We start from the raw sequence: 25,420 nt of genomic DNA, 5'->3' as shown, positions 1-25,420 counted from the left end.
TCAAATGGATGCTTACTCTTATAAACCATCAAAAGGCTTGAAATTTAAAGGCGATAATGCTCAAATTAAGAAGAAAAAGAAATCAAAGAGTGCGACTACTTCAAAAGAAGATATCGTCGGTTCTACCAGTACGACTAGCCCACCACCTATCAGCACTCCCGGATTAGTGGACACCCGCACAGAATCTGAGAAGAAATTTGATAAAGTGCAGCGACAGAGGCTCAAATATAAAGTAAAAGATGAAGCAAAGTTAAGTCATAAAGAGAAAGTAGATCAATTCAACAAAAAGCTCGATAGTCTAACTGAACATAACGATTTGCCGAAGATTGGCCCAGGCTGAGTTATTTACTACTTAAATACCTCTTTCCAAACTTGCCTTAATTCTTGGAGATCACCTACGACCGGTTGTAAATCATGATGTAAAAATCTTCTCTTTGTCTCATCATCTTGTCCCTCAATTGATTGTTGATTATACTCTAAATAATACACAGCATTCCACCCCATCTCTTTCGCCGTTTTCACGTTAGCTGAGCTGTCGTCTATGAAGTAATTCCTCTCCGGTTGATCTAATAAACCAACTTTCTCCATCGCTTCAACATAAAATTCTTTCTCTGGTTTGCAAGGGAAATTATGCCTCGTGTAATCACAGTAAATTACGTTTTCAAATTGATCTTCTAAGCCTAATAAATTGAGAACTCTATAAGCGTGCGTTTTATAGGCATTAGTTAAAGCCCAAACCCTATATTCGTCGCGATTTATATCTTGCAACAATTTTCTTAAATTTAAATCAGGTTTAAGTACTTCTTCTAGAGGTAATGAGGCATCACAGTGGTAGTCATAATCTAATGGATCAACTTTATGATTCTCTACCAAGCCCCTTATAGCCAAACCATAACGTATATAATACTCTCTGTGTAATTTATCAGCTTCCTCTTCACTCAACTGTAGCGTTCAATTAGATGATGACGTAACACATTGAAACCTATAGACTCACGCCTAACTTTAAGAAATAATTCGCGATCTTTTCAGACATCATCTCGTTTATTCTAGCACTTCTGCCGTATAAGCAATTATCGATATCAAACCAAATAACAGATTTCATTGTTGGTTGTAAGCGTAAGGTGAACAACGTGACGAAAATGCCAACAGTTTTAGTAACAGGTAGTTCAAGAGGAATTGGATTAGAGATTGTTAGAGATTTATTATCAAAAAATAACAATGTAATATCAATTTCACGTACAATAACCGATGAACTCAAGGAATTGGAGTCCGACAAGCTATTGATCGTAAAAGGCGACTTAGTTGATAGAAGTGTATCCAAAGTAGCCGTCGATGAAGGTATAAAGAAGTATGGTGTCTTAGATTCTATCATTCTTAATCACGGTGTAATCAACCCAATTGGAAAGGTATCAGATATCAATCCAGAAGATGTTTTGAACATTATTAACACCAACTTTATCAGTTTATATCACACAATTCAATTGGCTTTACCACACTTGAGAGATTCGAAGGGTAATATCCTTTTGGTGAGCTCAGGTGCAGCTACAGCCGGATATTCAGCTTGGACAGCCTATAGCGCATCAAAGGCTGCTATGAACAGCTTAGCAAGAACCTTAGCTAATGAAGAGAAGGATATAACAACTATAGCAATCGAACCTGGTGTTGTAGACACTCCAATGCAACAATCCATTAGAAACAATGGTAACAATGCTATGTTATCAGAGGATTATAAATTCATTATGAATTTATACTCAGAGAAGAAGATGTTAACGCCTGACCAACCTGCGAAAGTTTTCTCAAATTTATCAGCTATAAAGTTATCTGGACAGCATTCAGGTGCATTCCTCAGTTGGGATTCTAATGAATTTGAGGACTTTAGAAACTGATAAATACAAGTACATCGAACGTTTGTAGACTAAATAACTGATTATAGAACACACATATTCAGTTTACCATCTAAGCCTCGTGATTGTTCTTTGTAATGACAGATCATATTCATCCTCTTACATCTAGTTGGCTTAATCCCTTAACAGGTTTGCTGCTACTTCTCTCTGGTAGAGTATTCTGAGGTTATTTGTACGTGACGTTCTGCATATTTTAAATAATGTAGAACTGATAACTACTGACAGTCTTCATTCAAGCAGAGGCACCTCTCATATGATTCTTTTGGTGCTCCAACCACATAAATTAGGTAAATCCATCCAATTATTCCAGATTGTTTTGTTTTTGGAGGACCAGTAAGGTGATTGTAGATCTTCGTGTAAAAATATTTTTTCTTTGTTTCATTGTCTTGGCCTTCGATTATGGTTGATAATACCCATATTGCTTTCATGCTTAGATTACTTATGTGATAGTTATAAAGAATACTTAGCTGCTACAAGCTCCAACGGCATCGAAGTCTCAAAAGTTTCAGTAATCAAATCCATCAACCATAAAGCATCTGCAAGAAAGTCGGAATCCACGGAGCTCGGAAATACACTCAACTAGTTGCAAAATAGTATGATATTTTTCATCCAACTACACAGGATACTCTTTCACTAATAGGACTTTCTGCTTCAGGTTTAACATTAAGTTACTCGAGCAAATAGATGTGATTTGCGGATAATACACCGTATATAAACAGCTTTTCATCCAGCGCCTGTTTGTAGAAGGTAAAATATGACTAGAGTCCCACTGACAGAAAGATGATTAACATCGACCGGCGTCCGTCCGATTCAAGTGAGTTTGACGATCAGAAGCGCTTGAGCTTTACTAGTCCCACTTTAGGAGGTTTACCTCTCAGTTGCCTACACAAGCACACATGCAGTGGTTCTGCGTAACCGTAAGTAAACGGATGATGTAAATCACCAAGACATTTTGCGACATTAGTAACGAGATACCTCCAGCTAGACCAGCACGACATTAAAATAATTCTGCTGTAAGAAAATGTAGTGGATGCAGTGGATGCAGTTAAAATTAAGTATCGTTTAAACAATAAATTTCATTTTCATAGACAATACTCTACATAAAATACAGCATTCTAAGGCATATTTTTCGTCATTTCAAACATTTATTGAGTAGTCAACTAAATATTATTCATCTTCTGGTAGTTCTAGTAGCCCTCCCTTTTTCCCAATCATTTCAGCGCAAAATTGTTTCTTTATTTTGCCGGAAAACTATGCCTCTTCCGGTTCACGGTGGACTAAGTTTTCAAATTAATTATTTGAGCTGATTTTTGAGCTCCCCCTTTACTCGAATAATCTATTTACTTAGTTAATGACGTAACACATTAGAATATCTACACGTACGCATAATTTTTAGAAATATTTAGCAAATTCTTCTTGAAGTATTCCACTTATTTAGCTACACTGCCTATAAATAATTATCAATATCAAACCAATTAACAGATTTCATGGTTATAAGTGTAAGGTGAACAACATAACGAGAATGCCAACAGTTTTAGTAACAGGTAGTTCGAGAGGAATTGGATTAGAGATTGTTAGAGATTTATTATCAAAAAATAACAACGTAATATCAATTTCACGTACAATAACCGATGAACTCAAGGAATTGGAGTCCGACAAGCTATTAATCGTAAAAGGCGACTTAGTTGATAGAAGTGTATCCAAAGTAGCCGTCGATGAAGGTATAAAGAAGTATGGTGTCTTAGATTCTATCATCCTCAATCATGGTGTCCTCAATCCAATTGGAAAGGTATCAGATATCAATCCAGAAGATGTTTTGAACAATATTAACATCAACTTTATCAGTTTATATCACACAATTCAATTGGCTTTACCACACTTGAGAGATTCGAAGGGTAATATCCTTTTGGTGAGCTCAGGTGCAGCTACAGCCGGATATTCAGCTTGGACAGCCTATAACGCATCAAAGGCTGCTATGAACAGCTTGGCAAGAACCTTAGCTAATGAAGAGAAGGATATAACAACTATAGCGATCAGACCTGGTGTTGTAGACACTTCAATGCAGCAATTCATTAGAGACAATGGTAACAATGCTATGTTATCAGAAGAGTACAAGAAATTTATCAGTTTACACTCAGAAAAGAAACTGTTATCACCTGATCAACCTGCGAAAGTTTTCTCAAATTTATCAGTTGTAAAGTTATCTGGACAACATTCAGGTGCATTCCTCAGTTGGGATTCTAATGAATTTGAAGAGTTTAGAAATTGAGAAATCAAAAAATAAAAATAATTTCAACAATTATAAACTGAATTTAATTGATTACAAAACAAATATATTTAGTTTACCATTTAAGCCACACGGTGGAGTACAAAACGAGATAAATCTGAAATTATTTAATAAAAGTGTTTACTTGAATAAATTACAATTGAATGATTATAAAGATAGTCAGTTATTATATTTCACAAGAAATGATGACAGCTTGTTAGCGATTACGATAGATTTTGATAATCAGGTGGGTTTACATGCAAAATGGAAAGTCTGTATAGCTCATAGATGCTCATAGAAACCGCATTTCAACCAAATATTCAAAATTCCAAGCATACTAAACCTTACGTCATTTGATTTGCCATCTGCTGTCTCGATGTCTGAGACCAAATGGGCATTTTCTGATGGCAGTGGGAGATTATTCATTAATGATGATGTGAAAGAGCTAACAAACGATGGTACTTTACTGCCTTTTTACATTCACAAATACATACAATCACTAAACACGATCGTAATCTCAACGAGTCTAGTTGGAGAAACGACGAAGTTTGATTTAATAGCCATCAATTTAGATAGAGCCGCGGAATCACTCAATCATGGTATTATGTGGAGATTACGTTCTGACGATTTCCCTTCATTAGTAGAGTATGTTGCCAATGAGTGGTGTCTAGCATCATCATCTGCATTTACAAAGGTTGATAATGATGGTGGTGATCTTATAGCTGAAGAAGAGCCTGCCCAGAGCGTCACTACTGAAAAATCAAAACCTACCCAAAATCAATGTACTTGGTCTCAAGATCAAGATGCAGTATCAATCATAGTACATTTAACAGAGATTGGAAACAAAGAAAGTTACGCACCAATTATAAAAACTAAAGAAATAAAAATACCTTCGCTCAGTAATGATACTTTACCTCTTTATGACGAAATCGACATAGACTCTAGTAATTGGACGCTCAACCGACAATTGTCACAGCTTGAAATTGATTTGGGCAAGAAGAATCAGACGGCTAGATGGATAAGTCTTTTTGATGAGCACTTTAAGCCACCGTTTGAAATTACCGACGAAAGGCTATCAGAACAGCATCTACAAAGTGCTCTCAGTAGTTTAGAAAAGTACACAGAAGAAGGTGACGGCACACAATCTCCCAAAATTCGCCCAGGTGGCCTTTCTGATGATATACCTTCATTAGCTAAAGGCGAAATGGATGATAACGTCGATAGCGATGTAGGTAGATTATTCACATTGACGAAGTTCAGCAATGTAGATGAATTGCAACATTTCACTTGTCAGAGATTATTATCAACACCCTTACCATCTTATCCGAAACAAGATAGTACATTTATTATTTCAGATGAAACGACATTAACAGGTGCCCTTTTCGATACGAAGAGTGTCAAAAATTTGGATTCATTTGCTGCTCTTCCTTTCGTAATTGCTTCAAAGAGAGATTTGAAATTCACTCATCATTTATCAAATGAATTAGTAATTGTCTTTGAAGGTGGAAACCATAAAGGTGCAGGTAATGCATTTATTTACTTCCAAACGGAATCAGATCAATCGGATACCGCGCCACAGTCAGTATTCCAATTCTGTGGTTATGAGAAAGGTTCTCTACTAGGAGTTGCATATTTCAAATCACAAGGTATCTTAGTTGGTCTATGTGAGAATAGCTTAGTCGTAATATCAGATTTAATTTGAAATAAAAGATTTAATACATGTTTTCAATAGTTTTACATACGTCCACTTCCGTGAAACCAACATCACCCAATCCTTTAAGAGAATTTTCAGCGATTTGACTAGCATGATCGAAAGGTACCTTATAATTCGTAAGCGTGCTGCTTAACTCCAGCTCCCGAATCAGTTGATCTATTTGTGATGATAAATCACCCTCTCGTTTAGTAATTTCAGTAGCTTCTTGGAGTCTGTTTTTAATCTCCTCATCTTTGTTGTGTTCTTGATACAATCTTACTATTAAAGAGAGCGTTATGCAACTTGTGATACCGTGAGGAATACCATAACTCGATCCAACCTTTCTGCCTATCGTATGCGAAGGTCCAAATGGACGAAGATCCTGGACTGACATACTATCAGGGAACAAAGACATAAAGGACGCTAGCTGTAACTTTTGACGTGTATTTACATCCTCAGGGTGAGCTTTGGTTATTGGTAATAAATCAAATAGATCTTTGAGTGCTAGTAGTGCCATTTTACGCAAATGGTATGAGGCATTTGGTCTGAAAGTAAGTAAGTGTTACAAGTCTCATCAATGTTAAACACGCACCTGTAAAGTGTTTCAACGGCATGATCTAACGCGCGAATACCACTACTAAGCCATAATCTCTGCGGAGTATCTAAAGTCAATTCGGCGTCCAATATTACGCCCTTTGGTGTCATATACTCGGACGCTACACCAACTTTCATGTCTTCTTTTGACGTATAACCTGCGTACTTAGCGACATGTCAACTATAGAGTGCTAGCAGTATTATTCACTCACCATTGTAAACTCTGCGGCAGAAAGTGTTGTTGGTATTGCGATAGTCTCAAGTCCACTTTCGTCATTTCTAGTGGATTTATAGAAGTGAACTATAGTTTTGGCTGCATCAATGCTACTACCACCACCGATAGCAATCAATGTATCGATGTTTTTATCTTCGACGATAGATAACGCTTTATTGACGTCATCGATCGGTGAATGTTCTCTTATCGAACTGAAATGCTCAATTACATTATCCCCTAGCAATTCTTTAACTTTTCTAGGTGTGTTGGTGTTATTTATACTCTTCCCACAAATTATCATTGAACGTTTTCCACCTAGTAGATCCACTAATTGTGGCAACTGAGCAATACCATTGGGTCCGTAAACCAATTTTTTCAATTGAGAGTACGAATATGAGCCTGAAACTATTGTCATTATTTTGTTAAGTCTTAGACAGATAATGTCGAAAGCTGGCCCCACATTATTCATTAATAAATACATCAGAACACTAAAAATAAAATAACAATTAAAAATCTATTCTTCTTCTAGTGTAATACCCAATCCTTCTCTTTTTCTAGCAGAAAATGTTCTTTGCAATGTCAGATTATATTCGTCCTCTTCATCTAGTTGACTTAATCCGTTAACAGGTATGTTGTTACTGATCTCTGGTAAGGTATTCTTCAGGTTATCGATCAAATCCATAATGTTCTGCATATAAACTCCCGATGGATCTATTGAATGTAAAAACCTGATTATCTCTTTTGATAATATCAAGTCACCACCAACTAAGGCTTTATGAAGAAGTTTGAAAGCATCATCGGTACCTTCAAGTTGTTCTAAATGATGTAAAACTAACAAATAACTACTGGCAGTTTTCAATTGATGAGCCTTGAGGCACTTCTCAAATAACTCTCTTGGTGCTCCAACCACATCAAATAGATATGACCATCTACTCATCTCAGTCTTTCTTGCGCACCCAACTACAACCTGTAACGCGCAATCCCAATGATCTAGAAATTCTATTACTAAAGGCAATAGATTATTTGACACATCCGCATCAGCCTCCTCTTCTAGAACTGAGTGCAACAGAATTTCAAGAGTATGTGGGAAATATACTAGGTCACTATAATTGTTGGCGAATATCACAGCCTCTTTCAGTGATCCCCTCATTAAATAGAATCTAATAGTATGATGTAAGAATAAATGAGTCTGCAGAATGCGTCGTTAGTTCGTATCTTGCACCTAACTTAAAACCTACATTAGTGTGTATCTTGTATGATATGAAAGGTAAATTCCCTCTTAGACTAGCTTCATGATCAACACCAATTAAAATTCCTTTATCCATTAATACTGATAGAGGATAGAAATCCAACTCAATACGAACACTCTCTTTGACAATTTCGAGGTTTGAATTTTGAGAATTACGGGCTTTTTCTCGTTCAGATTGTGTAAGTGTGAGGGCATCTAGCCATAATCTGATTCCTTGTCCGTCAACACCCCATAAACTATTTTCTAAAGCTCCAATACCATTCAAATGCGTCCAATAATATTCTATACCGTCCGATAAGACCTGCATATCATATTTTACCTGATCTTGAGCGATCTAATGGGTACTTTAGTAGACGTATCGCTTTACATTTATTACTCACTCTTCGAGGCCTTAATAAAACAAGCTTTCCATCAATTAGGAATATTATTGTTGCAACTGTAAGATCATCAATCGGATCACCTAGTTTGCGTTGTGATGGAGGTATCATCCATGACATTCCTCTTACTCTTGTAGGATTACTGACAACACCTTGGAAACTTATTATGTTCGCAAGGTTTAACGTAATAGAGTCGTTTGTTGGTGTAATTAAATAATGATGAATTGTGTTGTCAGCAGTATAAACTAGTAAAGCATTTTCAAATAAGGATGTTAGTAAGATACGACTGGGTATATTTTCAATATAAAGTACAACTCTAGTTGACAAATCTTGATCTCTTGAGTACAACCGTAATTGATATTCATTAGTTTCGGTAATGACACTTGCTATCAAAATATGGTTAAACCATACCATACCACCAGAAACGCTGAAACTTTGCTCATCAACCTCACTATTAAACAATTTCCATTTTTTCGATGTAGTCGAGTAGTGTGCCAAACCATTTCTCCCAGCTACTGCAACAAATTTACCATTTGAACTTATCGAAGAGTATTTAATAGGGAATTGAGTATGTAAGTAATCTAATGGTATTTTTATCGATTCCCAAACATCAGATTCTGGATTTATAACTGATAGATCTGATTGGTCTGCACCTCTATAAACTAATAACTTATCATACATTTGTAAAAATGCGTATCTCGTATTATCTGGTGAATGTTGAGTTGTTACTGCAGATTTTGCTAGAGGTATAACAAAAAGTTGATGCGATTCATCAGCATTTCTGATAAGAAGGTATATTTCTAGTGACTGCGTACCCCAGAATATATTTTTTAAACCCCAAATGTGTCTATCTTGAAATTTCTGTATTCTTTGCGAAGAATTTGGTATAAAAGACAGTAAATCATCCGAAGTTGGTACTAAAATCCTACCATAGATGGATCTGATTGACCAAGAGTTTTCATAGGCTATTGCTAAAGCGTATCCATCATGTGTCCAATTTAATTGTTTAACAGCACCAATTGTTGAATTCTCAGAGAACGTATGAGATTGAATCGGTGCTTCGTTATTCGGACGTATTGCGAAATTCAGTACTTTTCCATCTGAAGTTCCTATTGAAATGAGTGAAAACTGTTCATTGAATGACGACACAACTGCGGTCGTTGGTGGTTTAGCTATACAGCAACCTTTCCATTCACTATCAAGGTGAGCATAATATGCATGGCCATCCTGGCTGATAAAAATGAAGGAGTTGAAGTGTTGGGAGAAGCTAATATGACATATTGGTGAATCTGGAGATTCCAACCAACTTAGATTCTGATAAGCAGTTTCATTAACACCTTTGTTTACAGTGATAATTTTGATATAATTCTTTGTTGCGATAAGGATATCATTGTAGGTAATTTCGTAAGAGAAGATATCGTCTACAATCTTATAGCATTTATGTAGACGTAATTGATGCTCTTTCACGTTAGGATGTGATTTGAAAGTATTAACCAAACTCATTTGATTGACGTACTTGTAGACGCTATTGCTGGAGACGGTTAGGTGATAAACCAAGAGATAGCTATTATCCGTGGATACAACAATCGTACGATTGTCTAATGATACCTTTATATTCGCATTATATCCCCATCTATCAATCTCGCTCTCATCTCTAATAAATTTCGCCAACGTAGTCTTGTAGATAGGCGAGGAGATGATGAGAGATGAGGGGGATAGGGAAAATAAGTATTGATCATTTAGTTGTATCTCTTGTATGTTTTCATTAAAATTGATGTTATTTGATAGATTTGTGATGAAATACATGACAGAGTTTGTTGCATATCAACATCCAGGTTCAATGTCAGAGGATTTTTTGATTTTGGATGAATTACTCAATTATACTAAAGAACTGAATAGACAGGCTGGTCAGCCATCTCCTGGCGCTGTCAGGAAAACGAATAAAGGTCCGAAAGGCGTAAAGAAGAAGCCTTGGACGTTAGAGGAAACTTTTTGGTTAGAGCATTACCTGCAGCTATATTATTTTACACTTAACGGTCAACCACCCTGGGCTTATATACGAGATAGACATGGCAAGAATGGCACTATCGATCAAACTCTCGCTTCACGTAGCCATATAGATTTACAGGATAAAGCAAGGATAATGTCTGGGAAGCTTTGGAGAGAGGGTAAGGAAATACCGCCTTGGTTGCTTTCAGCGAAACCTCCAAAGCGTATTTTAGACAAAATGCGTCCAATTCGCGGAGAATGGCCAAAGAAGCACATCAAAAGCATAGAGAGCACAGATAGCCCAGATAGCACGTCACAGCAATGACTTAATTAGTAAATTACAATCTGCATTATTATACAAGTATATCATTCTTCTTGAATTTTTCAGGTCTTAAATATTTATCAGAAATCGACTTCATAGGTCCTCGAGCATTTGTAGCATAATATATCAACCACAAGTTAAAAGCAGCTTCACTTGTGTGTTTTGCATTCTCGATTTTGAGTACCTTCTCGTAATGTTTGGTTGCGATGCCCAATAATCCCAATTGATGGTAGAATCTACCGTAGTTGTATTCAACCTCATCACACTCTCCACGCAAGTCTCTGTATCTATTTAAAAATGCCGCCGCTTGTCCTATCAAATGATGCCTATTATCCGCTTGTCTCTGGAACGCTCTATATAAGTATGCGCAAGTCAAAGATAAACAAATGACATAGTCATTCGGCTCGAGCTCGTAAGCACGCAGTAAATAATATATACTCGTCTGTGCTGACTTTGCAGCTAGCATAATTTGACCATAGAATCCCAGGTAATAAGGATTTTGTTCGGTAGGTATTGGTAAATTAGCTTCCCTGAAATTATCTCGGGCTTTCTCCACCTCTTCTTCAACGTTGTCAGTTTCATTGGTGTTGGCCAATCTATGTTTCTTATTACTGATTTTAAATCCACTACCAGTAGCCATCACATCAAACATCTTGACCTCTCGGAGCAAGAATTTTTGAAGATTGACTTCTGTGAATCCCATTAGACCTTCGTGGCTTCTACCAAGATATGTGCAGAGCATACGGAGACCTTCAATACCAAATTGTTCATCGAATATGTATTGCCTTGAGACTTCCACAACAGTAGCTATATCACTAGCCATAGATGCACAAACCAATCTGCAGAATTTGAGCGCGCTTTGTCGTTCAGGGGTATTAAGTGCATTCGACAAGCTCATATGTTTGAGTACCTCATCTGCTTCTTCATAGTTTGAGTATCTTGTATTTAGTATTGCGTACTTTAATGTTAAGTCAACCCAATCGTCGAAATGTATATGACGGAAGTATTGCACTCCTTCTTCTTGTATTTTAGGAATATGCTGCTGATCAACGAGTGCTCTTTCTAGTCTTACTGCAATTCTCCTTGCATCTTCATCAAGTTGGTCTTGAGGGTCCTTGTCTTTGGGTTTGCGTCCTGAATTGGCTTTCTGATTCAATATCATACCTTTGAACTTTTGGTTCTTGTTCTTCGGGAAGAGCTGTACTGTGTCCCTGTAGATTTCCAAGACTTCTCTTGCTGCATTGAGCCATTCCTCAACGATCTCGCGATTGTGCATATCCAGTTTTTCGTCTAATTGTGTTATCTTTTCCCAATTAATTTTCATTTCTGCTTCACGTTCTTCTTCGACTCTCATTGCCATATCTCTCATTGTTTTGCGATCTTCACCGGGAAGCTTCTTCATACCAGGTGTTTTCCTTGTGTAAGTTTCGGTTAAAAGTGAAGCCTTGTTGTTCGCATTTCCAAGTACTTCTTCTTGTACCTGACCTCTACGTACTGAACTTGACTTCTGTGTTTCTTTGCTTCTGTATAGAATTTTGGAGATAGTAGCCAGTGCTTGTTCACGCTTTCCAAGCGCTTCGTATGTTTCTGCAAGCTGCATTGTAACATCCATATTATCTGGTTCGAGTTGACAAACTATGCTATGTTAATTTAAGGCTAATGTTGAGATTTATGTCACTCACCGTGTTCGAATATCTGCTCTGCCATGTCGAGATTGTTAAGTGCTTTGTGACAAACAGCCAAATTCCTGTAAACAGGAGTACTGCACGTCTTCAGGATCGTCAACACGGTAGAATTAAAAACAAATCAGATCTCACCCTCTCGTTATCTTCCATAACTTTAAATACCTCTAATGCATCTTCAAACATTTCATGCTTCATGAAAGAGTTACCAACTTCACCGTACAATGCAACATTTGCTTCAAGGTCAAGTTTAAGTACATGTGAAAAGTGCCTCTGTGGACTGTTAGTAAAGTCTTAGAATTACTAAATACATACCTTTGCTTCATCCCTTTCTCCAAGCTCAAGTCTTGCCTGACCAAGGGAGATACGCATATCGGGGTCGAGCTCAAAGACACCCATACCAAATTCAATACGATGATCACCAACACGTTCGAATCTATTCTCGTCAAATTCTCTGTCATCTGGTAGTAAATCCCAAAAAGTATCTTGATGTCGACCTTGTAACCATCTTGTTGATTGTTTAATAACTGCTATAGCGTCATGGTATCTTCTCAGCATAAGTTGTGATGTTACGAGATATTTGAAATGATTTATGTTCAATCCGGTATCATCAGGTTCTGGCTCTGGAAAGTGTTCTTGATAGTATTCCCAAGCATTTGTCATTAATTTATCGATTTCCACATAGTCACCTGTGTCCAAAAGTATAGGACACAGCTCATTTAAGACATTCGGATCATGATTGAAGAATTTAAGTAGGTTTTTGAACCCATTGATGGATTGTCTATATATTCCAAGCTGTTTATAAAGGACTGACCTATCCCAAATTGCATCAAAATCGTATTTGTTGTATTTTATAGCTTGACTCAAACAATAAACGGCTTGTTGTGTAGCACCTTGACTTCTGGACTCCCCTGCAAGATCCTTCCATACGTCGCTATCACAGGGCGGGATCAATGCAGCAATAACTCTTAAACGCAAGGATGCGTCATGTTCACCCATATCCGTTTTAATAGATGCTGCTAATGTCCAAGCTGATTTAGCTTCAGGGAAAGTAGTCAGTACTTGTTCTATCTTCTCAATAGCAGCATCAAATTCGTTTAAAACGTAGTGCACGTTAGCTTGACCTATCAAGTCTCTGATCTCAGGTGGAAGAACTTGTGTACGATCTTTAAGCTTCTTTCTACGTTTTCCAACACCAGAAGCGCCCCTCAACTCATCGCGTATATCAGAGAAGTCTATCATTTCCTCTTCTATAGATTTCTCCCATTGTTGGGCAGCTGATTTGCCCGTTGCAACGTGGTCACTCTCTTTTAAAGCATTTACTAGCTTGCTATAGAGTGTTAAGATTTATTACCGGATTCAGTATATCACTCACTCGAAATCTTGTCCTTGATATGGATCGTTGTCGACTTCAATTTCTGATGATTTTTGTGCTTGACCACTTTCGTGTTCACTGTCACTGTCTTCTTCTCCAAATTCATCCTGATTGTATTCAGATCCAGAGGAATCTGATTCAATCCTAAAGCCCAAGTCGTCACCAGCGACATCTGATTCCAATGAGCTACCCTCACTATCTTCTTCATCTAAATATTGATTTTCTAGCGCTTCTGTTATGATATTCTCAGAAGACATCTTCGCTGTTTTATGAGAAGAGTTGACGAGACGATAAGAAAAGTGACGAATGTGTATTTCAAATTAATTCAAATTTAATTCAAATAAATAAAAAATTCTATAAGTTTATATGCATTTAAAAACTACTTCTTCAACGTACGCTGCTTTTCAGCTTCTGCGACAATTTTCCGTTCTACAAACATACCCTTCCTTTCACGTACAAGGTCCACATATTTCTTTGCAGCATTTTCACGCTCTGCTAGTACACCCAAGTCTTCAAGTTCTTCTTCAGTTGAAGGTACCCAGAACGGATCAATATCGAATATCTCAAATCCAGAGAAGATGAGTTGTGGTGATGCTGCTCCTGATGTTCTCTTTCTAATTTCGTCAGCAAATCCAAAGGATTCAACGACAGGCAACCTTGACTTGACTGTGAAGAATGTTGTACCCTCTTTCATCTCTTCTGCGATAATTCTACCTCTTCTTCTTGATACGACTGCATAAACCCTTCCTAAAACTTCCGTTGAAGCTTGAATCTCGCAGGAGTATTCTGCCAACATCAGTCGAGGTGACCAATCAAGCATACTGTTACGAATTGCATCTCTGGAGCTAGAAATAAGTGAACCTGTCGTTTGAGACGTATTGACTTAAAAGATATCAGAATGAACCCATAAACGTAATTAATATACCCACACTCTAATCCTTCCTTGTCTTCAATTTCTACCTTCTCCAAAAAGTAAGCCATTCCAACCATAGGCTCAGCGCAAAGTGGTCCTTGATTGGTTGCAGTCTGGAAACCGTTTTCTATACTCTCGTCTACCATCTTTTGCCATCTATCGTCAATCTGTGTCTTGTTTCTGAGACTTCTGTTTGCACATTTGTCAACAAGTATGTTGGCTCCAACACGTTTTGGTCCAAATGCAACGATATTGTCTACAACATTTTTCCAGTCGTATCCACTATTGCTGAAAAGGTTTTCTAATTCTTCCCATATTACATTTGGTGGTTTGTACGTGTCTTGAGCTTCTAAGCTACTTGTGTTATCTTCTACGGTAATTTCATCATCGTCTTGCTTTCTATCTAAGGAGACACCTAACATTCTCTTAATTGAGAATTGATTTGCAATTAAATAATCTGTGATCTGCTTTGGAAGTGGTGCTGAGCGGACAGTAAATGTGACTATGTTGTTAAATGATGATGCGTGGATAGTTCCTCGCACTGCGTCTTTCGTTTTTGGTGGTTGCATCTCCTGGCCCTTCACAGCTGTTTCCCTAAACGGTACGATCGGTTTTGAAGGAGTGATTGAACATTTGGCAAATCTCTCGCGAAGATCTTTCAAACAGCGTTCTAAATGTAATTCACCAGCAGTCAGAATTACATGCTCACCAGTTTCTTGCTGAAGGACCTCGACGCATGGATCTGCTTGGTTGAGAAGTTTCATACCATTCACAAGCTTACCCATATCGGTAGCTGATCCTGGCTCCAATGCTACCCTAACGATCGGCGCTACTTGATTAACAACACTAGCTAAGTTAATGAAGCAGTTATCATTATCAGGGGTGATAAGAGTTGCATTACGTAATACAACACCATCTAAGCCACCAATTGCAAATACGTTTCCAGCTGGAACTTCAGAAACAGGCACCAAGTCCCTACCCATCATCATGTATAGACTCTTTATTGTGATATCTTGAACATGTTTGAGGTTGTGAGCATTGTTTGGTGGAACTTCTGAGTTATACTTTGGAAGCAAACACTTAAGAGTATCATTTACACGGATGTTACCACTATATATACGTGCAAAACCAATCATTGACTCTTCAATTTGTTCTTCTTGCCCTTCTCCCTTCTCGTCATTTTGTGTATCCTTTTCTTGTTCACGTTTGGCAGCCTCTTCTAATGATAATTCATCAGCACCAGACATACCAGTAGCCCCTAAAGCAGCTGATACCGCCATGGCTTTTTCCCTTGATTCCCTTCCACGTTCACGCATCTCTTCGGCAGTTAACCCCCTGCGTCTATTTTCTGGTAGCTCATTAGCTGGTACCGCAAACATTTTGCTGACATATGACACCACTGGTGCATTATCCGAAATACTACCATATATAGCTCTCTCAACGTCGTTCTTCGCTATTGATGATGGATGATGTTCGAGTGGATAGAGCATTTTTGGCAATCTCAATGATTGGGCTTGAGAAGGTTGTGGAATTACATCAACAACTGCTGAAAAGGTTGCTGAAGCGAGAGGTAGCCATGCAGTAAATATGGCAAAAAGAAGAGTTTTCGTATCTCTCGTTTTGAGTTCACGTGGATGAACACGTATGTTTAGAGCATTGATGATTTTATTGACTTTTTCCATATCGTGATTCATATGAATAGCATCATATGCAGCCCAGATATTGTCAAGTACGAACTGAACAAATAATGGTTTGAGTGGACGATTACCAACTGCTTTCTTTCCAATTAAACGTTTGGTTTTTGGGTCAAAGTAGAAGTCACCCCATAGGCACTTTCTCAAGACATCTTCCTTGCAACCAAGTTTTCCGGCGTATATTTGTGCAAACTTTGACACTCTGAATGCCCAGCCATCCGCTGCTGAAGCAAATAAGACATTACCCTTCTCCGGGGAGAAATAGAGATCTTGATCATCACGTTCCACGAATGCACCTCTTTGTTGTTCCGACAATTCACGCCATCTATAATCATCGGCAAGCTTATCAGAGGCGAAAAAAGAACCTATGACAGCGTTTACAGCCTCGATTAATTGTACCAAATGATGATAAGCTTCTGACGGCGCCAATTTCAGTTCGGTTATAAGTCTATCCATTTTATTGATAACGAGAATTGGTCGTAATCTATCGGCGTATGCTTGTTGTAATACAGAAATTGTTTGTGTACAGACACCCTCTACTACGTCTACCATAATGAGTACACCATCACACAATCTAGCAGCCGTAGAGACTTCAGAGGAGAAGTCAACGTGACCTGGTGTATCTATCATGTTAATCATATAATCCTCGGCTTTTGCTTGTCCGTCTTCGCCCTGTCGGAGTAGCTTAAAGCCCAAACTGACTGCAGAAGATTCCATAGTGATTCCTCGCTGCTGTTCGTCCTCCCTACTATCTAAAAACCTCAATTTACCCGCCATTCTAGAAGATATAATGTTGTTCGCTGCTAATAAACTATCTGCATATGCTGTCTAGAAATGAGATGAGATAGATCCACTGGCGAGAAGAGATGACTAACCTTCCCGTGGTCAACGTGACCAGCAATACATAGGTTACGCACGTTCCGCGTGCTATCTTTGTCTGCAAACTTTTTGCTCATCGAAGTAAGAAACTAAGATGATGTCAGCGAATGTTGGTCTTCTCGCCACGTCCATGACGATAGTAAGATTAGCGTGCGTGTTTTTTCCATTAGAGATCATTACTGATAGTTATTAGTACCTGTGTATCTGGCGTATACGCCTGTTTCCTACTATGGGCTCTCGTACAGGAGAAATGTGAGTATTGTGCTGGCATACCAGCGGATCTAATCTCGCGTAGTATCTACCACGGCTTATACCAATGGAGAAAACGATGACGTCTATTTCAGATCGTCGCTTTTCCTCAACACAGTTCAATCGCTAGCTTCTGCCTTGTCTGCTTTTGTTTACTTGAACGTACGTAGGACGCCGGGACAATCAATCAAGCAGCTTTTAGCATTTAATGGTGGTAAAACAAAATATATGTTGACCGGAATCGTACGTGTTGCAGTGTTACAAGCTATAGCACAAGTTTTAGGTTTCACGTCTTTAAAACACATAAGTTATCCAACTATGGTGTTAGCAAAGTCATGCAAGTTGGTTCCAGTAGGTGTTTATGCTTCAAAGGTGTTTTCTTAATCTCTATGAATAGGTTATGCTTATGAATGTCTTAATCTATAGGAAAAAATTCGCTCCTTACAAATACGCAGTCGTTTTGTTAGTAACTATTGGTATTAGTATGTTCACGTTACTCAAGAAGTCATCAAAAGCGTCCACACAAACTGACAGTTCATTCGGCTTGTCATTGCTATTTGCGAATCTTATCATCGATGGACTGATCAATAGCAGTCAAGATGCGATATTCCAAAATCATTCAATAAATGGTACACAAATGATGTTTTGGATGAACTTGGCATCAAGTGCGGTCACTTCAACTGCGATGATAGTCGGATTACCTGCCATACCCCTTCTCGGAAAGACTGATAGCACATCCCCAGAAATCTACTCCGCGATACACTTTGTTAAGGCCCATCCAGAGGTTTTGAAAGATATCGGAATGTATGCAGGTTGTGGCGCTCTGGGACAACTTTTTATTTTTGAAACACTCCAACATTTTGGATCACTTGCATTAGTTACCATTACACTCACCAGGAAGCTTTTTACGATACTTCTTAGTGTCTTTATTTATAATCACAAGCTTTCGTCAGGTCAATGGGCTGGTGCAGCTACAGTTTTCGCGGGTATTTCCGTAGAGGCAGCTGTAAAACGCAAGGAGGTACTTGATAAGAGAGTATTTGAAGAGAAAAAGCGATCCGAACTAAAATCTCTTTGAGTTGTATTATAGAAATGCATTGTAGTAACATAATAGGTATAAATCTCTGATTGGTATTAATTTTGAAGGATGATCGTGCGCGCATTTGGAGCAACTATGGCATCTTTGAGCGATCCAGAGTTGATTAACTCGAGATGCTCCAAATCATTTAGTATGATATGTCGATGTGCCGGGACATCTTGCTTAAGATTCCTAATGCTCAAAAATCTCAGGCCTTGTTGATCTGCGATAAAGTTCTGTGCAGCTCCAATATCCAATACTGTATTTGTAAAGTGCATTGAGAGACTCCTCAAATTGCATGATATTGGGAGCAGATTCGGGAATGTGTTGACGAGGTGAAGATTCTCCAATCCATTGGTATGTCGCAAAATTGCCTCATCTGGATCAAAATAATCTGATGCATTAGATGCTTCTACGTGAACATAGAGAGTTGTAGTTGGTGGGGGTCTAAACTTCAGAGCATGACTTTTTGTCAAACCATAGTAGCCTTTCAACCTTATAGAATGTAAGGGAGACTTCCCGCCTTGTATAGCATCTAAATAGCTTGTCATAGTCTCATCTGCATTGTCAGTGAGCCATTCAACGCGTTTAATGGGAGTATTAGCTCGAGAAAGTATCAAATTGAGCCAGGAATTAAACGGTTGAGAGGCTGTGTTGCGTATAGCCCTTCTATCAATAGAAACACTGGTCCAAGGTTCGTGCATCGAAAGCATTATTGTTCTCCAATTCCTATTGAGAAGCGACATTTTCTGAGTGCATGCGTAATCAACGCTACTCAAATAGCACATAATTAATTCCCAAACTTCTAATGGAAATATTTCAAGTGGTTCACTTAGATTCATTTTCCTTAGCTCATCGATGTTCGTCATTGAGAACTTCACGTCTACGCGTATCCTGATAACGCGCTGTCAAGATCGAAATGTCAGATTCTGAGGATGAGGGCGGTTATATCGACCTTAGAGAACTCTATAGTGAGCCAATAATATCTAGAATTTCTGCTGTTGGTGGTATCGAAGCAACGAAGCTCGCTGATGGTAGCCTATCACAAGAATACAAGCTCGGTGATGAGTGTTTAGGTGAGTGAACAATTACTAAATATTCTTCTGTCTCACATCATTCAGGTTGTTTGAAAGATCTCAAGAAATTCTGGCGAAAAGACGACGACGACCCAAATCGCACTGTAGCGAGAATATTGCACAAGTCAAATGTGCTCATAAATGATCTTTTACCAGTACTTGCACTCTCAGTAAACAGGGGAGCTGCCGGAGATCGTATAGCACTCGCTGCAACTGATTTAATTTCGTGTTTGACTTGGCCAATATCAATCGAGGAAGAGTTTAAGGAACTTGTAGATCGTGAAGAAGAGCATAAGGTGGCCAACTTCGAGTACACCTCATTTATTCAAGCCCAACAGGCTTATAAACTAGCCATCGTTAAAAACAAGACAGTACAGCACTTCCTTGAAGTTCTTCTCCCGCGTCTAGCAAAATCTAGACTGTAAGTTAGGTTCATTGATGATTGCTCTCTCTTAAGTATCACTAGCGAGCGTACACAGCGTGATGATCAGGTTGTCGCACTCATTCTTCATACTTTCCGTAACATTCTCGCCATCAAAGACACAGACGCTCATCCAAATTTACAGTCAGAGTTGATAGAGCAAATGCATTCGTTCGAGATTCTCTCGCTTTTCAATACTCTTGCTTCGTCATCAGATCAACGAGAATTGATCAACTATAATGTCGTAGTTCTCGAGATCTTCCATTCCATATTCAGAGGTATTAGAGCGGACGATCTGACGCTTGATCCAACTAAGGTCAGTACTATATGGATGCACGTACTAGCATCTTAACTAATCCGTTCAGGCATCATCTGCTGGGCTTTCAAATCTCCTCGAAGTGGAGAGTAAACAAAAAAGGCTAAACAGTCGGAGCAACACGTCAAGACATAGTCGTTTTGGTACGACTGTTAGTGTTCTATCTGGCAGTAATCGGTTTGTTCAGTCAAGGCAATCAGCTATCACTGCAACGGGTGATCAGAGTATGGATGTAGGCAAGAAAAAAGTTTTCAAGAGGGCAAAAGACCAAGTCAGTGGGCGTGTTTTCATCTAAAGATTTCTTAACAGATACCTATAGGACAACTCTGGTGAAGTACACCTCAGCAATAATGCAAGAAAACACCTGAAGGAGTTGGCCGAAACATTTATAGAGACCTCATATGATAGTATGTTCGCGTAATTGCTATATCTCAAGCTGACATTTATATAGCCTTCTTTACAACCCTCTTAAAAGACTTCAGAATGGAGAGACCTAAGATTAGGGAAACCGATAAGGCACGATGGTTTTCTCTGTCAGCCTTCTTCTTAGAATTCTTCAACACCAAATGGCGTCGCAAGGACATCAGCAAAATACCCGAAGCGGAAATTGAGAAGGCAGTTGGGTCAGTCAGCTGTATGGTGGACCCAACGACGGTCGGTTATGTTTCGGCTAGGATGGCACTCACAGTTGATGACAAGGTGGGTTATAGTGCGGTTGAGCGTGGATTATATGAATTGAAATCAATGAACAGCCACCGTCATGGAAAGAACTTCATTGTGCTATCAATTGTCTCATACAAATTGTAAGTAGCTTCTTCTTTTCTCAACAGTCATTCCAATTGATGATCCTTCAAGTTGTTACTAGTCGATGAGATGGTTAGATGTACTCAAGCACCTGGTATCGTTGAAATTGCAGAGGTTCTCCAAGATAAGCTTTATTATAGTGGAGATGTGATGGATGTTGTAGTAATGGTAATGGGAAGGTACAAAGATCAAAGTATAAAGTGAGTTTCTCCTGAATCATTAGAAACTACTCACATAAACTAGATTTCTGGAATCGATCGTCCATTTAGCTTACGTGTTCTTGCGTATGTTAGAGAAGTTCAGCAAAAGCAAAGCATATATGTTCGTACGGAAACGGAAATCCTCGAAACGCCGTGGTGCCGACGACAGTGGGTTTGATCATGTATTATCATCTCTCATACTAAAATTCATGTCAGTGAATGAGCCTAATATGCAGACAACCGCTGAGGAAGAAGCCGAATTTCAACGGGATACACCATCAGTTGCTGAACACAAGTTCATGTTTTCATCTTATGAAAGGAGGTTCGCTACGGAAACCATTGTTAAGACGTGCCTCTCATATCTAGAGCGTCATTTGGAATTCCACAGTTTAGATCAACTTAAACATGTCGTAAATCTGCTGTACAGACAGTCTGTGCGAGCTCAAGGAGAGGAGCTTTTCTACAAAGTGTGTCTGAAGCTTTGATGATTTCTGTGAGATGTTAACGTACTCAGGTGTCTACACTTAATACTTTCCGCATCGTGCAAGAGCAAGTCGTCAAATCAGCAGTTAATTATCACTCAGGACCTTACAAAGACTTGATGAAGTTGATCGAGTTCATTTTGAAAAAGTTCTTCAAAGCTGCAACAGAGAATCCTATGCTATACGTGGAAGCACTGTTCCCTATACGTTCACATACTAGAAGCAAAGGAACGATTGAGCAGGAGGACGACAGAAAAACTGGCTTGTCTGATGATGATGATAATAACAATGTTAGTGAATTAGTTTTAAAGCTTCTTTCTGACCGTTTACAACAGAAATTTGACCCTGAGTTCCCAGATGCTGCTCAGACATCTGCAAATAAGCGCAAAAAGCGTTCACGCAGAAGAAGCGAAAATGGCGAGCAGGTAGAACGGACCGCTCGTCAAGAGCAAATGCAGAGCTACCTATCAGCCAAATTTATCGAAGATAGTGACGAGGGTAGGTTGACTAGACAATCTTCGAAGTGAACTAACTCGAAGCAGATGAGGAATCTTTACAAGAATTCTTCAAGAAGGAAGAAGAGTTGCGTGATCGTGCTAACAAGGCTGCACAGGTTTCTGAGGTTCCGGATGAATCGTTATCATTGGTGGCTAGAAGGAGGAAGGTTAGGGAAGTCGAACACGAGATACAGATTGTGCCAGAAACACAGGATAAGCAAGATAATCAAGATAATCAAGAGCTTATAACACAAAGGTCGCAATCATCCCCACATTTTGATGACGAAGATGCTGGTATTTCTCAAACTAAATTGGTAGCGAAACGCAGAAGGATGATCGACTCAGATGAAGATGAATAGAGCATGGGCACTTATATAAAAAAATTATTTATATATTGTATGTGAGAAAAGGATCCATCATAAGACTACTTGAAGATTATGGTGCAAAGATCTTTGTTATGCATTATTGAAAAGCTTTGTTTTGGATAGAATCAGTGATATATCATGAAGATGGAGACATGCGTTATACGCGATTTTTTTCACTTCGAGGGAGAATGTATTGCTACCAAACCTCAGTTGCAGTATGTTGTATAATCCTGGAGGGGTATTAGCTGAGACGAAGGTAATATTGATTATCCAGACTTGAGTCCAACAGGATTGATGAGTAACTTTGAGCTGGTAAATTCCTTTTATATATTTGGCTCATATTTAAAAAAATCAGGTCATTCCTTTTTACAGTGATTACACACTTTATTATGGAAACAAAGTGAAAACTTTAATGAACTAAGAAATTAAAGCGAGTTATGATCAAAACGCTAGATACCATTTCTTCAGTGTGAACTTTGTATATGTTATCTTAGTGTAGCCTCAAAAAGGACTAAATCTTGAAGTATATGGATTGTCAATACCTTCAGGTTGCATTTTAAACGTATGGCTCCTTCCACTATTGATTCTATACTAGGTTCATTACGTATATTCAACAATTTAGTAGGGATTGGTAGAAAGAATGGTAGTGAGTTAACTCGAATTGGATTGAATTATCAAGCTCATAAGTTCCTCAAGTTGTGGATATGATGTTCCGGTTACTTTTGTTCACAATGCTCATAGAGCAGGACGAGCTTCCTGTACTGGTATTTTAAGGAATGTCCCAGTATAGCTCGGAGTTGGAATCTCCGAATCGGGTCCTCCGAATTGGGACCACAGCTTAGAATGACGTAGTTAGATCGTCTGATGAAAATGTTTAAGAAAATCAGTAAGGTAGTATTTGGTATCATACTTTCAATATTATCATAAAAATGTTTTCGTTTTTTCCATACTCATGGTGCGTTTACATCTATGATACCCGAAGATAGCGTTAGTTACAAGTTATAAATTCCATGTAAATCAAATGACCGCTTGGCATAGGTAATTTTATACTCATACATCCTTTGCTATCGAATACCTTGCATAAAAAATACGTTCCATCATTTAAAAGCTCTTTACGGGAAAGAAGTCTTATATTCACAATGTCTTACATCAACTTGTTGTATGCAAATGTTCATTTAATCACGTGTATCAAACTCTATACAAGTTTTATCGGAATTAGATAATATGTCAGCACTTAGTTTGTTAATATCAATAAAAATTGAAGCTTTATACAGTTCTTTATGGGAAAACACGTCGAGGTAATCAGATAATTACATCATTGCCAAGGTAATCAGAGAAGTGACGAGAGTTCTTCAAGAGAATCATATAAGAAGATCTTTGCAGTAAATTCGTCTTGATTAATAACCATGAAGATAGTGAACAAGTTTGCAGGTCTCGCAACATTAAACTTGCTCTTCTCTGTAGAAGCTAAAATCTATACCATTTTAGCAGAAAAGGCAATTTTACCAACCTCATACGAACCACAACCTGCAACAATCCAAGTCGATGATCAATCTGGAAAAATATTTGACGTCTTCGGAGGGATAAGAAATGACAAGGAAGTTGGTGATGTTGTTAAAGTTGACGAAAAAGACATTATTTTGCCAGGTTTGGTCGATAGTCACGTTCATATCAATGATCCCGGCCGTGAAGAATGGGAAGGATTTGATACTGCAACGCAAGCAGCATTATCAGGTGGTGTCACAGCTTTAATCGATATGCCATTGAACTCTATTCCACCAACTACAACAATTGAAGGACTTGATGCAAAAAAAGATGCAACTGTAGGAAGAATTCACTCGGATATCGGTTTCTGGGCAGGTAGTGTGCCTGGTAATGAGGAACACCTCGAAGCTCTTCTGGAGCAAGAAGGTGTATTTGGGTTCAAGAGTTTTATGATTGACAGTGGTGTTGACGTGAGTGTTCTTTTTGAAAAAGGGATGATCTGACAATGCTTCCTAGGAGTTCAGTAGTGTCTCACCAGAAGATATCAAAATGGCTTTCAAAGAACTTACAGATGTGGCCAAACGTGGCAAAAATGTGACAATGTTATTCCATGCAGAGAAAGAAACAAAAAAGATTGATGAAAAGATTGAAAAAAACATTGAAGGAAAAAGCACACAAGAATATTCAACATATCTTTTAACACATCCGGAGGAATATGAATTAGAAGCTATTAGTACATTAATAGAGATAATGAAGGAATACCCAGATATACATGTACATATTGTACATCTTTCAACAGCTAAAGCCTTGCCAATGATCCGACAAGCGAGGGCAGATGGAATGAAATTAACAGTTGAAACCTGCTTCCACTATTTATACTTTAATTCAGAAGAAATACCATCAGCTAGAGTAGAATATAAGGCAGCGCCACCGGTTCGTGATTCAGCCAACAATCAATTATTATGGAAAGCAATCAAAGATGGTGACATTGATCTCATCACTTCTGACCATTCACCAGCTGATGCAGAAACAAAAAAGATTGATAAAGGTGATTTCCTCGATGGCTGGGGTGGTATTGCTTCGCTTGGTTTAGGATTCCAAGCACTTTACACTAAAATTCAGAAAGGAGGTGGATTAGATTTTCCAATTGGCCAACTTGTTGAATTGACTTCAAGGAATCCTGCCATTTTGGCTGGATTCGACGATAGAAAGGGATCAATCAAGAAAGGATTAGACGCTGGTTAGGTTAGGTTAGGTTAGGTTAGGTTAGGTTAGGTTAGGTTAGGTTAGGTTAGG

At 38.4% G+C, this 25,420-nt stretch overlaps 14 protein-coding genes across 14 annotated transcripts; 8 read left to right on the top strand and 6 right to left on the bottom strand.

The window, feature by feature from the left end:
- Nucleotides 1-4: 4 nt before the first annotated feature.
- On the top strand, nucleotides 5-340 carry WALSEDRAFT_63703 (DUF1754-domain-containing protein; the record flags this gene model as incomplete). Its single annotated transcript, XM_006957704.1, has 1 exon — nucleotides 5-340. One exon carries the CDS (start codon nucleotides 5-7, stop codon nucleotides 338-340), a length of 336 nt encoding a protein of 111 aa, XP_006957766.1.
- An 8-nt stretch (nucleotides 341-348) lies between these two features.
- WALSEDRAFT_51002 (pyrimidine 5-nucleotidase) lies at nucleotides 349-1,102 on the bottom strand (the record flags this gene model as incomplete). The annotated part of the gene is made up of 2 exons (XM_006957703.1): nucleotides 349-942; nucleotides 995-1,102. 2 exons carry the CDS (start codon nucleotides 1,100-1,102, stop codon nucleotides 349-351), a joined length of 702 nt encoding a protein of 233 aa, XP_006957765.1.
- Nucleotides 1,056-2,144, top strand: WALSEDRAFT_60105 (NAD(P)-binding protein). The gene has a single exon (XM_006957702.1). The coding sequence runs from the start codon at nucleotides 1,140-1,142 to the stop codon at nucleotides 1,884-1,886; it is 747 nt and encodes a 248-aa protein (XP_006957764.1). The 5' UTR covers nucleotides 1,056-1,139; the 3' UTR covers nucleotides 1,887-2,144.
- Nucleotides 2,145-3,383: 1,239 nt separating this feature from the next.
- Nucleotides 3,384-4,925, top strand: WALSEDRAFT_45005 (NAD(P)-binding protein). The gene is made up of 3 exons (XM_006957701.1): nucleotides 3,384-4,417; nucleotides 4,469-4,830; nucleotides 4,870-4,925. The coding sequence occupies exon 1, from the start codon at nucleotides 3,427-3,429 to the stop codon at nucleotides 4,171-4,173; it is 747 nt and encodes a 248-aa protein (XP_006957763.1). The 5' UTR covers nucleotides 3,384-3,426; the 3' UTR covers nucleotides 4,174-4,417; nucleotides 4,469-4,830; nucleotides 4,870-4,925.
- WALSEDRAFT_60104 (Dehydroquinate synthase-like protein) lies at nucleotides 4,340-7,123 on the bottom strand. Its single transcript, XM_006957699.1, has 3 exons — nucleotides 6,670-7,123; nucleotides 6,456-6,622; nucleotides 4,340-6,408 (listed from the first exon to the last, which is right to left on the bottom strand). The coding sequence occupies exons 1-3, from the start codon at nucleotides 7,084-7,086 to the stop codon at nucleotides 5,883-5,885; spliced, it is 1,110 nt and encodes a 369-aa protein (XP_006957761.1). The 5' UTR covers nucleotides 7,087-7,123; the 3' UTR covers nucleotides 4,340-5,882.
- On the top strand, nucleotides 4,547-5,872 carry WALSEDRAFT_28227 (hypothetical protein; the record flags this gene model as incomplete). The annotated part of the gene is made up of 1 exon (XM_006957700.1): nucleotides 4,547-5,872. One exon carries the CDS (start codon nucleotides 4,547-4,549, stop codon nucleotides 5,870-5,872), a length of 1,326 nt encoding a protein of 441 aa, XP_006957762.1.
- Nucleotides 7,110-9,970, bottom strand: WALSEDRAFT_60103 (RIC1-domain-containing protein). The gene is made up of 3 exons (XM_006957698.1): nucleotides 8,301-9,970; nucleotides 7,910-8,254; nucleotides 7,110-7,860 (listed from the first exon to the last, which is right to left on the bottom strand). The coding sequence occupies exons 1-3, from the start codon at nucleotides 9,798-9,800 to the stop codon at nucleotides 7,186-7,188; spliced, it is 2,520 nt and encodes an 839-aa protein (XP_006957760.1). The 5' UTR covers nucleotides 9,801-9,970; the 3' UTR covers nucleotides 7,110-7,185.
- A 122-nt stretch (nucleotides 9,971-10,092) lies between these two features.
- On the top strand, nucleotides 10,093-12,240 carry WALSEDRAFT_68447 (hypothetical protein; the record flags this gene model as incomplete). The annotated part of the gene is made up of 1 exon (XM_006957697.1): nucleotides 10,093-12,240. One exon carries the CDS (start codon nucleotides 10,093-10,095, stop codon nucleotides 10,609-10,611), a length of 519 nt encoding a protein of 172 aa, XP_006957759.1. The 3' UTR covers nucleotides 10,612-12,240.
- On the bottom strand, nucleotides 10,640-13,922 carry WALSEDRAFT_63695 (TPR-like protein; the record flags this gene model as incomplete). The annotated part of the gene is made up of 5 exons (XM_006957696.1): nucleotides 10,640-12,243; nucleotides 12,291-12,378; nucleotides 12,426-12,563; nucleotides 12,606-13,620; nucleotides 13,666-13,922. The coding sequence occupies 5 exons, from the start codon at nucleotides 13,920-13,922 to the stop codon at nucleotides 10,640-10,642; spliced, it is 3,102 nt and encodes a 1,033-aa protein (XP_006957758.1).
- Nucleotides 13,923-13,993: 71 nt separating this feature from the next.
- WALSEDRAFT_54193 (translation elongation factor 2) lies at nucleotides 13,994-17,228 on the bottom strand (the record flags this gene model as incomplete). The annotated part of the gene is made up of 3 exons (XM_006957695.1): nucleotides 13,994-14,547; nucleotides 14,595-17,100; nucleotides 17,148-17,228. 3 exons carry the CDS (start codon nucleotides 17,226-17,228, stop codon nucleotides 14,045-14,047), a joined length of 3,090 nt encoding a protein of 1,029 aa, XP_006957757.1. The 3' UTR covers nucleotides 13,994-14,044.
- A 53-nt stretch (nucleotides 17,229-17,281) lies between these two features.
- On the top strand, nucleotides 17,282-19,323 carry WALSEDRAFT_54192 (UAA transporter; the record flags this gene model as incomplete). Its single annotated transcript, XM_006957693.1, has 4 exons — nucleotides 17,282-17,301; nucleotides 17,345-17,403; nucleotides 17,447-17,751; nucleotides 17,798-19,323. The coding sequence occupies 4 exons, from the start codon at nucleotides 17,282-17,284 to the stop codon at nucleotides 18,476-18,478; spliced, it is 1,065 nt and encodes a 354-aa protein (XP_006957755.1). The 3' UTR covers nucleotides 18,479-19,323.
- WALSEDRAFT_60101 (hypothetical protein) lies at nucleotides 18,273-19,323 on the bottom strand (the record flags this gene model as incomplete). The annotated part of the gene is made up of 1 exon (XM_006957694.1): nucleotides 18,273-19,323. The coding sequence occupies one exon, from the start codon at nucleotides 19,318-19,320 to the stop codon at nucleotides 18,535-18,537; it is 786 nt and encodes a 261-aa protein (XP_006957756.1). The 3' UTR covers nucleotides 18,273-18,534.
- A 70-nt stretch (nucleotides 19,324-19,393) lies between these two features.
- On the top strand, nucleotides 19,394-22,637 carry WALSEDRAFT_60100 (timeless-domain-containing protein). The gene is made up of 13 exons (XM_006957692.1): nucleotides 19,394-19,554; nucleotides 19,600-19,975; nucleotides 20,021-20,291; nucleotides 20,341-20,562; nucleotides 20,611-20,698; nucleotides 20,743-20,990; nucleotides 21,044-21,094; nucleotides 21,147-21,295; nucleotides 21,339-21,463; nucleotides 21,512-21,762; nucleotides 21,810-22,067; nucleotides 22,113-22,275; nucleotides 22,320-22,637. Exons 1-13 carry the CDS (start codon nucleotides 19,398-19,400, stop codon nucleotides 22,631-22,633), a joined length of 2,673 nt encoding a protein of 890 aa, XP_006957754.1. The 5' UTR covers nucleotides 19,394-19,397; the 3' UTR covers nucleotides 22,634-22,637.
- Nucleotides 22,638-24,045: 1,408 nt separating this feature from the next.
- WALSEDRAFT_50992 (Metallo-dependent hydrolase) lies at nucleotides 24,046-25,369 on the top strand (the record flags this gene model as incomplete). The annotated part of the gene is made up of 3 exons (XM_006957691.1): nucleotides 24,046-24,070; nucleotides 24,128-24,594; nucleotides 24,641-25,369. The coding sequence occupies 3 exons, from the start codon at nucleotides 24,046-24,048 to the stop codon at nucleotides 25,367-25,369; spliced, it is 1,221 nt and encodes a 406-aa protein (XP_006957753.1).
- Between the last annotated feature and the right edge of the window lie 51 nt (nucleotides 25,370-25,420).

This window comes from Wallemia mellicola (assembly GCF_000263375.1).
Source record: "Wallemia mellicola CBS 633.66 unplaced genomic scaffold WALSEscaffold_7, whole genome shotgun sequence".
Taxonomy (NCBI): domain Eukaryota; kingdom Fungi; phylum Basidiomycota; class Wallemiomycetes; order Wallemiales; family Wallemiaceae; genus Wallemia; species Wallemia mellicola.
This window is presented reverse-complemented; position numbering and strand designations above follow the sequence as displayed.

Excerpts from the sequence above, each read along its gene's own strand:
- WALSEDRAFT_60105 (XM_006957702.1), top strand. The coding sequence starts at position 1,140 with ATGCCAACAGTTTTAGTAACAGGTAGTTCAAGAGGAATTGGATTAGAG.
- WALSEDRAFT_45005 (XM_006957701.1), top strand. The coding sequence starts at position 3,427 with ATGCCAACAGTTTTAGTAACAGGTAGTTCGAGAGGAATTGGATTAGAG.
- WALSEDRAFT_60104 (XM_006957699.1), bottom strand. The coding sequence starts at position 7,086 with ATGACAATAGTTTCAGGCTCATATTCGTACTCTCAATTGAAAAAATTG. Across the intron at positions 6,623-6,669 it reads CTGCCGCAGAGTTTACAATG|TACGCAGGTTATACGTCAAA; the intron begins GTGAGTGAATAA and ends CATGTCGCTAAG. Across the intron at positions 6,409-6,455 it reads GCCGTTGAAACACTTTACAG|ACCAAATGCCTCATACCATT; the intron begins GTGCGTGTTTAA and ends ACTTACTTTCAG.
- WALSEDRAFT_60103 (XM_006957698.1), bottom strand. The coding sequence starts at position 9,800 with ATGAGTTTGGTTAATACTTTCAAATCACATCCTAACGTGAAAGAGCAT. Across the intron at positions 8,255-8,300 it reads TTTTATTAAGGCCTCGAAGA|ATCGCTCAAGATCAGGTAAA; the intron begins GTGAGTAATAAA and ends AGTACCCATTAG. Across the intron at positions 7,861-7,909 it reads CATACAAGATACACACTAAT|ACTCATTTATTCTTACATCA; the intron begins GTAGGTTTTAAG and ends CGCATTCTGCAG.
- WALSEDRAFT_60100 (XM_006957692.1), top strand. The coding sequence starts at position 19,398 with ATGTCAGATTCTGAGGATGAGGGCGGTTATATCGACCTTAGAGAACTC. Across the intron at positions 20,563-20,610 it reads TCAAGAGGGCAAAAGACCAA|GACAACTCTGGTGAAGTACA; the intron begins GTCAGTGGGCGT and ends AGATACCTATAG. Across the intron at positions 20,699-20,742 it reads TATAGAGACCTCATATGATA|CCTTCTTTACAACCCTCTTA; the intron begins GTATGTTCGCGT and ends ACATTTATATAG.